General features: G+C 30.0%; 1 protein-coding gene across 1 annotated transcript in view; it reads left to right on the top strand.

Moving 5' to 3' along the window:
* Positions 1–1,862: 1,862 nt before the first annotated feature.
* The window catches only part of LOC107439993 (Na(+)/H(+) exchanger beta), a 54,932-nt gene continuing 41,262 nt past the window's right edge, over positions 1,863–15,532 (top strand). Inside the window, exons 1-5 of the mRNA XM_071186107.1 lie at positions 1,863–2,311; positions 5,558–5,833; positions 11,249–11,294; positions 12,965–13,006; positions 14,813–14,881. Coding sequence (XP_071042208.1) covers positions 2,173–2,311; positions 5,558–5,833; positions 11,249–11,294; positions 12,965–13,006; positions 14,813–14,881 — 572 coding nt within the window. The 5' untranslated portion in view covers positions 1,863–2,172. The remainder of the gene's footprint in view (positions 2,312–5,557; positions 5,834–11,248; positions 11,295–12,964; positions 13,007–14,812; positions 14,882–15,532) is intronic.

Below are 15,532 nucleotides of genomic sequence, written 5' to 3'. Positions count from 1 at the left end.
TTTGAATCTAAAATTGAATGCTCACTTGATATTCATGTTAAGGCACTGGGGTTCTTCAATATCTTTTGTAAATAAGCCTACCTTCGTGTTGAGTAATTAAGACTACAAATTTATGAATGTTGTTGTTGTCTTGTCTATGGCGTTACGTTTTCGAAACCTCTATGCTAAATATTTCCATAACTTTGAAGAATGAGTTTTGTGAGTTCTGGCACCTGAAGACTTGACAGAGTGTCCTCTGGTGTTGAGACGAGTTCGAAAAAAAAGAAGAGAAAAAAAAACCCGGCTAGAAAGCTTGACAGTTGAAAATGTCTTCTGGTGTTAATTTGGTTTGAAGGCCAAGGGAAACACAGCGAATAAATGCCTCAAGAAATTAAACACTCTTTGTTAATTATGTATGCACAAATTGGGACTCAAGATCCTCTAAACTGAAAAGCGTGTACTGCAGCGTCATCGGGTCAGTACTAGATTACTCCTCCCCTATCTGGGCATCTGTTTCAGAAACAGTTTTGACCAAGCTTGATTCTATTCAATCTAGAACATCTAAAATTATTATAGACTCTGTTTTTTTTTTTTTTTTTTTTTTTTTTTTTTTTTTTTTTTTTTTTTTTTTTACAAACAAAACTCCGGGCTGAACTAGAAAGTAGTATTCCTGTTGAAAGCAGACGCAGTTGCCACTGTAAGATTTACTAAAAAATTTACGAATAAATTGGATGAAAGATTTTTTTGAGCAAGCAATGCTGCAGATATGCACACTATCTTTTCAGCTATTGATTTACTTTATTAATGGTTTATTACTTTATATTTTATTTTATAACAGTCGTTGGACAGCCGACCCAATTTTGGGTTTACGACTACTAATGTTCAACTCCGTAACCTTGTAAATTTGAACAAAATCCAGAAGACAAGGAAACTCCTGCATCAGTATCCCATGAGGTTATGATTTGTTATGGGAACATGAAGGACTTTGTGACTCGACATTTATTGTGATTTAACTTGCATCAGTCACAATTTACTGCACAATTTACTTCGGTCGGCGGGGATCGAAACCACGACCTCTTGGACATGAGCCCAGTGCCCTACCAACCAAGCTATCCTGACCTTAATTACTTTATTATAAATTTTTATAATAAAATATAGTTAATTAATAATTTATTTAGTTATTTGGATATATATATATATATATATATATATATATATATATATATAAGGGCTTTTGGGCTCAATAAAAACAACGGCCTATAAACCTTTCTCAGAATGAAGATCATGTTTCAAAAATAGGTAAAGGAAACTCCAAGATATATCTAGAATTGGGTGGGATTTGAACCCCATACCTCTATGTTTCATAACATTTGGTGGAATACGCTACTCAGCTTTTGAGTTTGAATCCATTCTTTTGTGTCCACGTAAGCCTACAAACGGGACAGAGGATGCGTGCTGTCTGTCATCATTAAACTGTTCTATCTTAAAGTGCTCGACTTTCACTCCCCAGGCAACCGAGCTACCAAAGCGGGGGAGTGATCCCCTCTGAGGATAACTGAAATTGGAATGACATGTCTTCAGATAATCTTCCAGGAAGGTTTTCAGAACGTCGCCAGTAGCCTACTGTGCAGATGTAGTATATAAAGTACTATTATTACTGTCAGCTGTTAAGTCTCCCTGGTCGAGCGATATCACCCGCCAAACGCTGTGTGAAGCGTGGAGGTGACGGGTTCGAATCCTGTCGTAAAACTGGATGTATTCTTTGTGATTTCCTTCTCTAAATTGTTCTATCTGTCCTTCTACTTGGCAAAGGTTTATAAGCCTAAATTGAGGAAACAAGCCTGCAAATGTATGTAATTTTAATAAAGCAATAAAGTAACCAATTAATTTCTATTAACTGTTATTGATTTCAGTGGTTTTTAATGTTTTAATGTGGTCTGTCTCGCTACTTAATGAAAAAAAAAAATTTATGATTTAGAGGAATTGGAATTCTCAATTATATACGTTTCTTTTATTCTGTTTTTAACCAGAATTATTTTATTTTAAGTGCGATAGTTTTGTGGTAGCTTGAAAAATCACATCAAAGTTGGAATTAAAGAACTTGTAATTTTTACATTGAGTTTCTTTTACAGAGCTGTGTTGGTACATTGAAATTTTAAAAGATCCCGTCCCATTACTATTAAACATCAACGGATGCAGCAGTGTTATATTTTGTTTTTAATTTTTTTAACGAGTCCAAGATGGTTGACAGTCGGAGCTACATCATCCCAAGAATTGAAGCCTTCCAGGATAGTCAAACGAAACAGTTTCCACACAGATGACATTTCTTCAGGTATGTGTTCAGCTATGCGTTCTTTGAAATTTATTTCTTTAATTTTTATTGTATCCATTGTGGAACTCACACTCACATTGTATTTACATTGTAGAACTCACTTACAGGCATTACTAATTAAAATAGCTATTAGAAAGAAATGAAGTATTTTGTTTGGATAGTGTGATAAATTTTATTATTATGAATTTTTTAGCGAGCAATTTTTTTGCATCATAACGAAGATGTTTTTATCGTATTTTTTTTTAAAGAAAATAGTTTTGTATGCTTGAAATTATATCAGAAAATAATAATAATAAGACATACAGTGACTACTAATTGTTAAAATGTATTAGATGTTTTTGATATATAAATATTAAAACGCTGTACTTAAACTTTACTTAGTTTGTAGAGTCACTTAAATTATCGTGAACAACGTTTTGAAAGCAAAAAAACTGCAGATGATGAAAATTATGTATAGAAATTAACCCTTTGACTCAGATTGGTCAGAGGTGTCCCTTTTATCTATTTTTTTATATATATATTTATTAGTATTTTTCAATTATAAAAAACAGTCTAAATGTTACAAAAGCAATTGTTATATTATCAGCATTTTATTTGTACTGAAATATAAAATCCAAAAATTAGTTTGAAATTTTTTTCTTCTTCCATATTTAAAAATTAATCAATAAATGATTTTGTAAATTAAATAAATTTCGATGATGAATATCTGTTTCTCTTAGATTTAAATAACTACAAATAAGTACAAATTTGAGAAATCTTTGTCTGTAAGTGAGCATTGTTTGAAAGGAAAGCAGAACTAGTGTTTCATGTTGTATTCCATAACCCTAAATTATTAAAAAGTTAAATATAACTCCATTCAGGTCAAAGGTTTATTTCTGTGCCAAAGGGTTATTTAAAACGAACTTTTGTAAAGCTTAATAAACAAGCTTTCTAAACATAATTAGAATTAAAAATCTAAACATAATTAGAATTGAAAATCTAAATATAATTAGAATTGAAAATCTAAATATAATAAGAATTGAAAATAACAGTTGAAATATTTCGAGCTCTGATAAATAAGCGCCCATTTTCAAAACTTACCAGACGTTAATGTGAAGAGACAGAAGTGATTTGAAATATAAAAAACGCTAAGTTGCCTACGAGAAAGGGAAACATAAAGGTAGGAAACAAAACTAGAAAAATGACAGTAGCCAAGAGAGATAAAAAGATTTTGAAAAAACAATAAATAAATAAAACACGATGGCCGAGAGGGATAAATCAGGGTAAAATGACTTTCCCCCTGCAACGAAGTGACAACTAATGTCGTTAACAAGGGGATCAGCATTCGTATGAATAAAGCAAGACTCCAGGTTCTTCCATTTTTCGTTGGCAACTTTACGATTTATATTTCAAAACACTTTTGTTTCTTTTTATTCATGTCTGGCAAGTCGTGAAAACGGGTGCTTATTTTAGAGCGCTTGAAACTTGTCTACTGTAATTTCCAATTTACATATTTTTGAAGTGAATGAAGTTTTTAATTAGGTAATATCCAACCGTTTAAGTTTCTTGGGAAAATTTATTTAATGCTATCTACTTATTTGTCGATATCCAGGGGTTCATAAATGATATATAATGGTTCATTAAGAAAAGTGACTTATAAAAATAAATTAAGGTGTTTTTACCAATTTGATATTTGATCATTAATGTTGATTTAGATAGATGATTAATAGAGTTTACTTACGATTTTTTTTTATGTTCAATGCAATATATTTGTATATTGCATGGCATTACATTATTCGATGCGGAAGAAAAAGATTACCTCCTATCTCATGATAAAAGCATATTTAACAGCACCGGAGCAATGTAATAAGTCACAATTTTTAGGAACGGGGACATTTTGGCATCAAACTGTTCCTTAGTATTGTTTGGAGATACAAGTTTTAAATTTTCTAAGAAAAAGCACAATAAATAGAAAAGTGTAATTTCCTACTAAGAAATCGCTATGTTTTCGCCGAAATCTGCAACTTAAACAATTTAAGCATGTGGCTTATTATATAGCTCTCAAGCTCTTCAGTTATTCATTAAATTTCATTATAAACTCCCCACCAACCCTTTGTCAATTCGTTCCTTAAATTTGAATAAGTGTATACTTTCAAAAAATAATACTCGTAGGATTATGATAAAACGATACCAATCAAACGTTCTCAAAGCAAACTAATAGGATTTGTCGAAATTTTAGGTATACGTTATCAAGCAAACTAATAGGATTTGACAAAATTTTAATTATACGTTCTCAAAGCAAACTAATAGGATTTGTCGAAATTTTAGGTATACGTTATCAAGCAAACTAATAGGATTTGACAAAATTTTACAGCTTTTTGCCGACTGATTTACAATTAATATCTTAGAATAATGGGGCTTTTTTCATTGCGTAAAGAAAAAGAGAAAAACAATGTTTAAAATTTATCCTGGTTTGCAGTAAAAAATATAAATAGATAAATAATTTGCATCTTAACTAAACTAAACTCAGCGGCGCGACAGCTCATAGAGGGCTAAGGCCTACTGTGCCCATCTCAGTTTTCTTGACCTTGGACTCTGGGGTGCAGNAAAGGCTGAGTCAACCTTGCCCGGCCAGAGAATCGAACCTAAAAGATAGATAGAATTGTTTTAAGGCATAAGCACCAAAAAAAAAAAAATTAGTTAGAGATTATCCATTATCTGTAAGGCATTTATTCAAAATTTAATAAGCTTAATATATAACTATTTTGAGCTTAATTATAATAAATAATAATTTAAAATAAGCTTAAATTAAGTGAGCAATGTCGGTCATCCGACTAGTGGTCTCTGGTTTTCAAGTGATTCGAAGTTCTAACTATTTTGGGATTCGCCCAATCAATTCTAAAAATGTACCCCTGTGTTTAGGCTTGAATTATCTATTTTTCCCATCAAAAATATAGTTATAATTTAAATCTAAAGTTTAAAGATTTGCATAGTTTTCTGGCCATTGTTGCATGTTCTCTCAAATCTTTTACCGCGGCCAGCGAGATAGCTAGTCTTCCATGACTATTCGCTTCGTTCCATTGCTGTATTTGTGAGTATTGTTATCGATTGAAATTGATTATTATTTTTTAGAGTAAAATAAGTTTAATAGGAATTTGCTTTTTATTTAAGTTTTAGCGATGCAGTGAACTTCTAGAGCAGAGGGTGGAACAAAGGACGCGCCATTGCTGTAATGAGAGTGTTAATTATGTGTTAATTATATTTCAGCCGACAGTGTCCACATACCAAATGAGTTAGAGCTAAATCAACGCCATCCTTTGCAGCCAAATACCAAGGCTGATGTGGAATTCATACAAAGTGACTATAAAACAGCAATTCCGGATGGAGTTTCGGCTCCACCATTCGGGAGTGAACTTCATTCGACGAATCGAACAGAATATGATGAACATTCAGCCATTCACGTAGCATCGTGGCAGTGGGAATATGTTAGGACACCTTTCATTTACACATCGGTTGTCATCGTCGCTGGACTGTGCAAGATCGGTAAGTTTTCTTTCCTTTTTATAAGTTTAAGAAGTAAAACGAGTAATCAGGTGCATTTCAATGCACTCGCTGCATTCACGAAAGACTTTTTTTTTTGTTTTTGTTTGTTTATACTAGAAGGCTCCTCCCTTAGTCGCCCTCCTCCCCAAACCCTGTTATTGCTCCTGACTCATTGTTTTCTTTTCTTAGCACTCAATATTTTCCTAGAAAAAAAAAAATTTGTTAAACTTGTAGCGTATCTACCAATACAAAATTACAACTACAATTCACTAGTATATAAGACATGTTAACTCGGCTGTATGTTGGGGCACCTTTTCATGAATAAAGGCATGGTCTATAATATAAGTTCTACAAACTATGCACTCATTACAGTTTTATGCAAGACCATATTGCCAATATGTAATTCTTAACGAAGTGACGGATTATTTGGATTTGAAAAATATTCTATGAAACATGAAGAAAAATTGTCTTATGGGGTACAAGTTGTGTGGCTTGATAAGAAATAAATAAGAGGCAATTCTACTCGTTAACGAGATTCACATACTGTTCAAATTGGGAATTGGGGTTTTTACTTAATTTTATTTAAAAAAAAATATTTATAAATGATTTATATCTGGCAACATGTAATCTGTTTTTTTTCAATTCCTACTATTAGTTCACACTCTCTCCATATCTTGTTCAAATTTTCAATCGCTAATGAAATTCTTTTTATTCATCCACTCAAGATCAAATAAATTTTCTTAAACTTGTAGTGGATGACAGTTTGTGGATGACTTGTAGTGGATGACAGATGTTAATACAGTTTTTTCAAATATTAATTCATTCATTAAATAGGGATGAGCGAGATGGGTTAAGTGTTAGTCATTGTTTTAAATTTTATTATAAGCGATTCAGTTTTTAACTTATTTTAAAAATAATATCAGCTATAATTTCTAACTTATAGCTCGTTTTGAGCACAAGAAAAAGTTTATTGCACGCATTTAAATATTTAATTATTTTATATTCGCTTCGTCAGACAAATTCAATAAGGAACATTATGCGGTAGCACATGTGGTCCACATCATCACCAAATTTGTACTTTTATATTTGTCTGATACAACACGCTTTTTTTTTTCAATTTCTGCTATTTGTTCACACTTTCCCTATATCTTGTTCAAATTTTCAATCCTTTTTCAATTTCTGCTATTAGTTCACACTTTCCCTATATCTTGTTCAAATTTTCAATCCTTTTTCAATTTCTGCTATTAGTTCACACTTTCCCTATATCTTGTTCAAATTTTCAATCCTTTTTCAATTTCATTTCTACAACATTGAATAAATAGTCAATATTTAAAGCAAAAAATTAAACAATAAAAAATGCTTGAAAAGGCAATAACTGAGAAACAAAATGGAATTTCAAAAAAAAAAAAAAAAAGGAATTTATAAACAAATAAGGCTTTTTCAGCTTTTCAAAATTTAATTCAACAGCTGCATTTCTGTAATCTGTATAGAGTGCAATGCATGTTTCTTTAATAGCTAATAAAACTTGAACTAATTTCTTATTTGACTGTATTTCTATAAACTTTTCTACGTAATTCCAAGTGCATGAATCTTGCGGTTTTTGAGCAGCAAACAATTCGATCAAAACCTTAATTAAAACCTAAATTAAATCAAAATCTTAAAAAAAACAACTTAATACTAAAAATATAATGGATAATTAGTTGGATACAAATCTATAACAGAATTTAAAAAAATCATTACTTTTTTAAAAATAGTCCAAACTCACGGAACCCCCGTGACTTTTCTACTGAATCCCAGGGCCCCAAGGAACTGGAAACCGCAGAACCAATGAAGAAATAGAAGAGTTCGCGCAAGATGATAGATAAAAGATTAAAATAAGATAGATAAAACAGAAAGAAGAATGAAACTGACACATAATTTAGAATAACTGCCATGAAAAGAAACTGGGATATGGACAACCAGCCATTTTTCCATTTTTGGACGTAGAGTTAACTGTTAACCGAGCGTTAAGTCAAAACTTAGATATAAGCTTCAACTTAGATCCAAATACCGAATTAGAACACTGCTTCTTTCTCTTTCACACAGAAACTAATAGGATTTGTCAAGCTAGACTCGTTACGTAACGAAATCAATATCTTTCTTGACTTCGAATTTCTATAAAAGTACAGGTGAATATTCACAGAAAATCTGAAGATAAAGGATGTGTAAAATAAAGCAACTAAAAATACTAAAACTTAAATTTTATTTTAAAAAAAATCTAAATTAGATACCAGTTTCTTAAAAATTATTAAATTTATTAATAATAATTAAAGTTTTATTGGTTGTCAAATGTTGGTTGTGTTCGACTGGATGTTAAAGAAATCGCTAATATATTTTAGCGTGTAATTAGAAACAAAACATTTCATTATGGGTATTTACTCTAGAAAAAGTGGTAGTTTGAGATTTCATCAAATTCCGTTTCAAAAAAATAAACATTGTTTTTTTTTGTTACTTAGATTTTTATTAATTTCTTTTTTTCACTCGCTCGTTGATAATGAATATGAATGACTATAAGAAATTTGTAAAGTACTTGATACCATTTCTGGTGTCTAGATATATTAAAATTTTTTGAAGAGCTTGGAGTCACATTTTTCATTTACTTTTTCGCCTCTACATTTCTTATTTTTATTTATTCATCTTTTGAGTATTTGTTAAACGACAACATATATTTTCACGTGCGTTAGAGTCAATTTAATAACTTCTTTGCAAAAACATTTCGTTATAAAAGTAAATTCTTAATAATATATCCGCACTAATTATTTCAAGCAATTGTTATTTTTTAAATTTTATATAATTTTTTGTACGCTAACTACAGTTCAGTACATAAAAATGTATTTGCTACTAAAAATATAAAATTGTTACAAACACAATCGCAAATATAAAGTTGTTACGAATGCTTTTTTAGGTACCGAACTGCAGTTATCGTGCAAAAAATTGTATAAAATTTACAAGATATAAATTGTTCAACAGGTTCACTAAAAATGTGCTTGTTTATTAAAAGAAATGTTTTTGCATCGAAACTATTAAATTGATTCTAATGTGGATGATGAAATGTGTTTATAAACAAACTCAGAAAAAATTAATAAATATAAAAAAACTGCAACAGTGAAAAAATAAATAAAACCAACTTCAAACGCTGTAAAATTTTTTTAATGTACCTCAGTACCAAAAAAGGTGGAATTACCTTGCCATCACTTTACTCCAAATCCGCCTTATTTCCCGATAGCATCGAATCTTCACATTTTGAGGCTCAAGAATCCAAACCAATCTTGAAAAATTAATTAGTTTAGACCCTTGAACCATTACGATATAATCAAAGGTTATTAAGATGTTCCGTTTTTTTATGCAGCACTTAGTAAGTACTAAGTGCTGAATAAAAAATATTTGTAGTTCTTTTTACATTTTGGGCATTTGTTTCACTCATTTTTCAGACTTTGCTCAACTTTACAGAATTGAATCAAGCAAAGAGCCATTTCTTTCTGAGAGCATCTTTTATCTGAAATTGAATAAAAGCAGCAAATGGGTACTTTTAAGCGATAAACGTCAAAACTTTCCTTTCATCTTATATCTTTTCTTTCAATTTTTTTCTTAAATGTGTTATCCCAAGGAGAAAAACTGCTAGTATAACTAACTAGCAAGAAATAATTTTTAATGAAAGAATCTATATTAAAAAGTATATCCTCTCTATATATATTTAAAACTACTTTGATTTTTTTTCCTACTCCGTTCTCGTAATTTAAGTCTGTTTTTAAATCATTTTATTTTGAAATTAAATTTTTCTCAATGGCTATATTACATGTAATCTATTAGACTGTTTCAGTTCACTAAGAACTGAACTAGCTTCATATGATTTAAGCAACTTAATATGATTTTCGTTAAAATGTAAGTTAGATGAAATTATAACCGAAATTTCACTCGATTCTTAGATAAATATCTCAGTTACAGAATTTTTTTTTATATTTTACTGGTGAGATAGACTAGGATTTTTGCTTCCTGTATTTACTTCCCATTTTGAATAGTTTTAAACCTAGTATTCTTTCTTCCTATTTTGACACCATTTGCACTTATTATCCCTTCACCATTATGAGCTTAGTGTTTCAACTTCCTATTTTGAATTAATTTACTCTGTTTTGGACCTTGTACTCTAATCTTCGTATTTTGAGTAAGCTTTCACCGTTGTACTTATTATTCTACCTATAAATACTAAGTAGGCTTACACCGTTTTGAACCTAGTGTTCTTTCCTCATCTATTGTGTAAACTTCACCGTTTTGAAAATAGAGTTCTTTCGTCTTATTTTGAGCAAGTTTACATCATTTCGTATCTAGTGTTCTTTCTTCCTACTTTGAGTAAGCTTACAACGTTGTACCTAGGTTTTTCTTCCTATTTTGAATCAAGTGTTCTTTCTTCAAATTTTGAGTAAGTTCTCACCATTTAGAGGCCGCACGCTCCTCACCCCTGGTCTAATGTTTAGAGAAATGCAAGTTGGATTATAAAAAAAAATTTAAGATAGCAAGAGTGGCTTATTTTCAAAATAAGCATTTAATGATACAAAGCATTAAACCTCAACCTCAAGATATGAAAGCAGAAAAACTCACTTTATTAAAAAGAAAATGGGCAGTTTTTTTGGAAAATACATAGATTTGAGGTTTTTCAGTTTGGATCACGCATAGATCATACAATTAAAATGGGGTACAAATCTATTAAAATTGAGATTTCGAGAAATGTAAATAGAAAGAATAAAAATAGATTTGCTTGGTATTTTGAAGGGAGGAAAACCTTTAAAAATGACACCAAACTGGACACCAACTCCTTGGAAGTACACAAAGCCTCAAAGTAGAGATCAAATTTTGTATCTGTAGATAATTGTTTCAAATTATTAAGCGGGTCAAGTTTTATTTTTTTTCCAATCCGACATGTATTTTTTGAACTATAAGCAATTTGCACCCCATTTCAATTTCACGATTAGAGAGCCACCTAGTTGCCATAATTTCTAGAAATTGCATGTCAATTTGCGGTGGTTCTCCGGAGAATGTCAATCGTAAAGAAAAGTGGAGTTTTCATTTAAGATTTTGAAGTTGTTCCCACCCGTAGGGAGTAAGCTTGGTGTCTGAACGCCTGTTATGAAAATTTCTGCTTCACGTGTACTTTTATTTTTGATTCAATGCTTATTTCTTGGGATATTGGATGGTATATTTTAAAATTTATATTTTAACAGCTTCGCTCTTCTAGTAAGAATTTTCGAAAATTACTACTCACTTGTATTTGCAAATTTATTCTTTGTGTCATGTTAAAAATAATTTATCATTAAATAAATAATTTCAATTATGTTACTGCTTATTAATTGTTTTATACTCAAAAAATGCATTTTTTTGCAGGTTTCCATCATGCTGAATTCCTATCAACAATCTTGCCGGAATCTTGGTAAATATTTAAATTTGAACATTTAGAAATCTCTCTGTGATCTGTAAAATACCTATCGTTAAATTGGAATCATTCATTAATGACCAAATTCTAGATGCGTACAAAATTAGAGATTTTGCATGCTAATGTTGCACATGATTTATTTCATATTTATTAAACAAATAAAAAAAAGTTTTGTGCATAAACCTTGCACCAATCGGGATAAATCTTTCGATAAAAGCCTAGTTTTTTTTTTTTTGTATTTATTGCTAAATATAGATCATAAAAACTTATACGCTTTCATCGGCAACCTTTTTCAAAGCTGCAAAATTATTTATTTACAATGAAATAAATTGAGAAAAAAAAATTGAAAGCTTAAAATTTTGTTTAGAAACAAATTTGAAGTTGGAAGAGTAGAATTTTTACTCCCTAATTATTTTTTTGTTTCTTTATTTTTACGTGTTTGTCGGAATCATTTTAATTTACGGGAATTATATCATATTACTCGTCTGATTATATCATAATTATATCATTGAACTGACAATGGAATCATAAAACGAGAATTATATTTTAAAGTATTTTATTTTTCGAATGGCAGGCACTGAACTTTATTCGTTTCGCCTTAGAAGATGCCAGAGGTGTTACTCATTTCGCGTTACCCAGTGGGCACCTGTGAACCAAAATCACGGAGGAGACTAACAATTCCCACGCCACACTGCCGCACACCCGTTCATAGGATGGGCCACATTCACACATCGCACACAACAGAGGACAACAAGGGAGAGAGAAAAATCCATGCCCAGAGCGGGATTCGAACCCGCGGCCATTGGCTTCGCAGTCAGGCTCGCTAACCGCTCGGCCACCTGACCGGCATATTTTAAAGTATAAATTTGGTGGAAACCGAGAATTATGTTCAGCGAAACGCGTTAAGGATTACAAACCCCGCATTTCGTATATCCACTTTGCATTATTGTCAAGTTTTAAGAGAAAGTTCGAAAATGCGTCACACAAACATCAGTAAATATATTTTTTAGGCCAAAGAAATATATTTTTTAAGTATTTTTCTTTAGTGTTCTCGAGCAGTGCAACTTCAAATTATACTTTAAAAATTCATGTAAAGTTCATTTAAATTAAGTTGCTATTCACTAATAAATTGAAACTCCATATTATTATAACTCCATATTGTAACTCCATTATTGTTACTCCATATTAAATTAATTAAAAATCTTAATATATTATAATTTTCATTTTAGACATTAAAATTGTTAAATACAGGGATGCCACGTGTGCCTGAACTTGTTAAAAATGGTGTCCAACGAAAAACAGAAATCAAAAGAGATTAAAATAGTAATTTTTTCAAGTATATTTTTTCGTTTACTATTAAAATTGTTAATAAAGAATACTTCCGTTTTAAATGCAAAAAATTTTGCGATCTAAATGTAGATGGTAGTGACGATTGAATCATTATAGATTAAATAAATAAAAAAACCATTTATTACATTTTTAGGTGTACGCGGCATTTCTGTAATTATATAGAAAAAATATAGTCTTCGTAGTTTCTCTTACATTAATTGAAAATGCGAATTGTAGTTTAAACTTTTCTAGATAACGTGCAACTTCTATTTTTAAGTTTCCTATTATGTATATAAATATTCCTTTCATATTTATGAATATATTATCTTCTATTTCAGCATTTTGATTGTTCTAGGCATTATAGTAGGAACAATAGTTCAGTAAGTCTACTTTTTTAATGCAATTTTTATGAATTATAATTTACATTATCTTTGAAATATAAAAGATGTTCCGTAAAAACCGCCCTTAGTTTCCTGAAACGCAAGCTTTAAATAATTTCATTTTTTTCCATTTAAAAATAAGTAATTCAGAAGAAAACTTGATTAGCCTTGATTAATTGAAAGAATTTAATATTTTTTATTACCTTAATTACTACTAAGAAAGAATGAGAAATTTTTTTAGGTTTTAGCTTTTTTTACATATTTAACTTTTAATGATTTTTTTTCTTCACATTTTTGTTATGAAACAAAATCCACTACGATATATATTTCAGATAGAAATGTCCAAATGTTTACGTGACTCAAACATTTTGTCTTTCTTGTATTTTTTTTAAAATTACAATTAAAAATTTCGACTAACGAAAGTAAAACCAATTATATTTTTCCATAGACAATCGCTTTGTTAGGCATTCAAACACAGAAAAAAATCATGAAATATTACTTAAGTAATAAAATAATATTCAATATTGTCCAATATTGGATACTAGGTCTTCGGAGCTTAACATAAATCAAAATAATTCAAATAAATCTTGAAGAAAATTTTTATTTAAGAGATGAAAAAACAAAAAAATTTCATAGAAGTCTAACATCAAAATCTGTGGATGCCGAGGTTTGCAAAACATCAATACCTATTTAATTGCAGGTTAAAATTTGTAAAGAAATCTATTAATCGCATCTATTTTGGTCGTATTGAACAACAGTACAGCACAAAAGTGAAAGACAATTAATAAAGCTAAAATAATAAATTTTTTAAATTCAATATTACATTTTGGTATTCCCAGTGGATTTATGTTTTTATATTTTATAACGGCATTTAAACAGCCGACCAGATTCTGAGATTACAATTGCCAATGTTCAACACCGTTTGTAATTTTGTTCCCAACCCATAAAACAGGGGAACTCTTGTATCAAGCTTTGGGATAAACTAAACTTTGCGGAGGACTTTTTTGGTGGTATTAGCCCATATTTACGTTACATGGAGAGGAAAACCATGAAAACCCTCACTGTTAGCCCGACGACAAGACATTTTAATAGGTTTTGTAAATCACGCTTTAATAGTCATTCAATCTAAATAAAGATTAACTGTATTCAGAATCAACTGAAGCTGTTGTTCGCGGAAAACTCGTATTAGTCTTTTTCTATGGTACTTATTATTTTTTATTTCAATTACTGTTGATTTTAACTTATTTAGGAAAAGCGATTCGCGTTTTTAACGTAATTCTCCAATGCTATCATATTCTTATTGATCAAATTCTGATCATTGCCTTTATCTTACGTAACGAACAAAAAGTAAGTAAACATTAAAGAATGTGCAAAAAACCTTTTTTTTTAAATGAAAACTATAAGCTAGTGAAAAGTGATAAAATGTTGAAAATATTTGAAAGACAGAAAATCGTCTGCAGCAGTTTTATTTTTACCAATGGCAGCGAGCTCTAAGATGATGAAAAGAATTCTATTTTTCAAACCAAACAAAATAATTGAAAATTTCAAGCGAGTTTTAGAATCGGGGGCTAAATTTGTCAATTGCTGCAGTTGTGCAAAAAGTCGATGTCTATAAAAGATTAAAAAATTGTTAAACTAAAGCAAAAAAGTAAGAAAACTTAACCAAACAAATCTCGTCATCATCTCACACGATTATATCCGCAGAATAGTGCTTTCTAATACTGTACTAAGTACAAAAAGATATTTTATTTTTGATATTTTGTATTACTGAAATTACTGCATTGTTTAAAGATGTTTTTATTTTAGCTTCACCCAGTCCAGGGAATTTCTTCCACAGTTTACTCCAAAGGCCTTTTTCCTCTTTTTACTGCCACCGTAAGAATAATTTTCGTTATTAATATTATCAAACATTTGTGTGTTTCCCCTATTATAAGTTCCTTAAGCCCGATGCAAAATTATAATATACAATCTTTTTATTAGGAAATATCTCGGTATCATATCATGTAATTATGCTTGAATATTTAAACGAAAAATATTAAACTTTATTTACAAATCACATGATTCCTCTGTCTCAGTGGAAATTATTAAACTAAATTAATAATTTTCAATTTTTACAATTTTTTAGGACCACACAATGCAGCATTAATGTAAGTTTTCAAATAAGTTTGTATAAAAACTAGATCATAAACTCTTTACATTTTCACAAAATTGGAACTTACCACCGTGTCGACATTTCACACAAACTTTAAAAGTAGCATATCATTCACTAAAACTTCCTTTCTTTTTACAAAAGTTTTCGAAGATCTGCGTTTAATGGTTTTCTATTCACTTGTTCTGAAATAAATAAAAAAAGTGAATTTAAAAAGCATAAAAATTATCTAATGTAGATATATATTTAAATTTTTTTTTAATTCAGAAAAAAATTAATACATAAATCAGGATTCTCACACGCCTGGAAAAAAATTAAATAGTTATAATACTAATAACCTTTTTTTATGTTATGTTTATGGCTACCAGAATGTTTAA

This window comes from Parasteatoda tepidariorum, chromosome 10 (genome assembly GCF_043381705.1).
Source record: "Parasteatoda tepidariorum isolate YZ-2023 chromosome 10, CAS_Ptep_4.0, whole genome shotgun sequence".
NCBI classification, from domain to species: Eukaryota; Metazoa; Arthropoda; class Arachnida; order Araneae; family Theridiidae; genus Parasteatoda; species Parasteatoda tepidariorum.
This window is presented reverse-complemented; position numbering and strand designations above follow the sequence as displayed.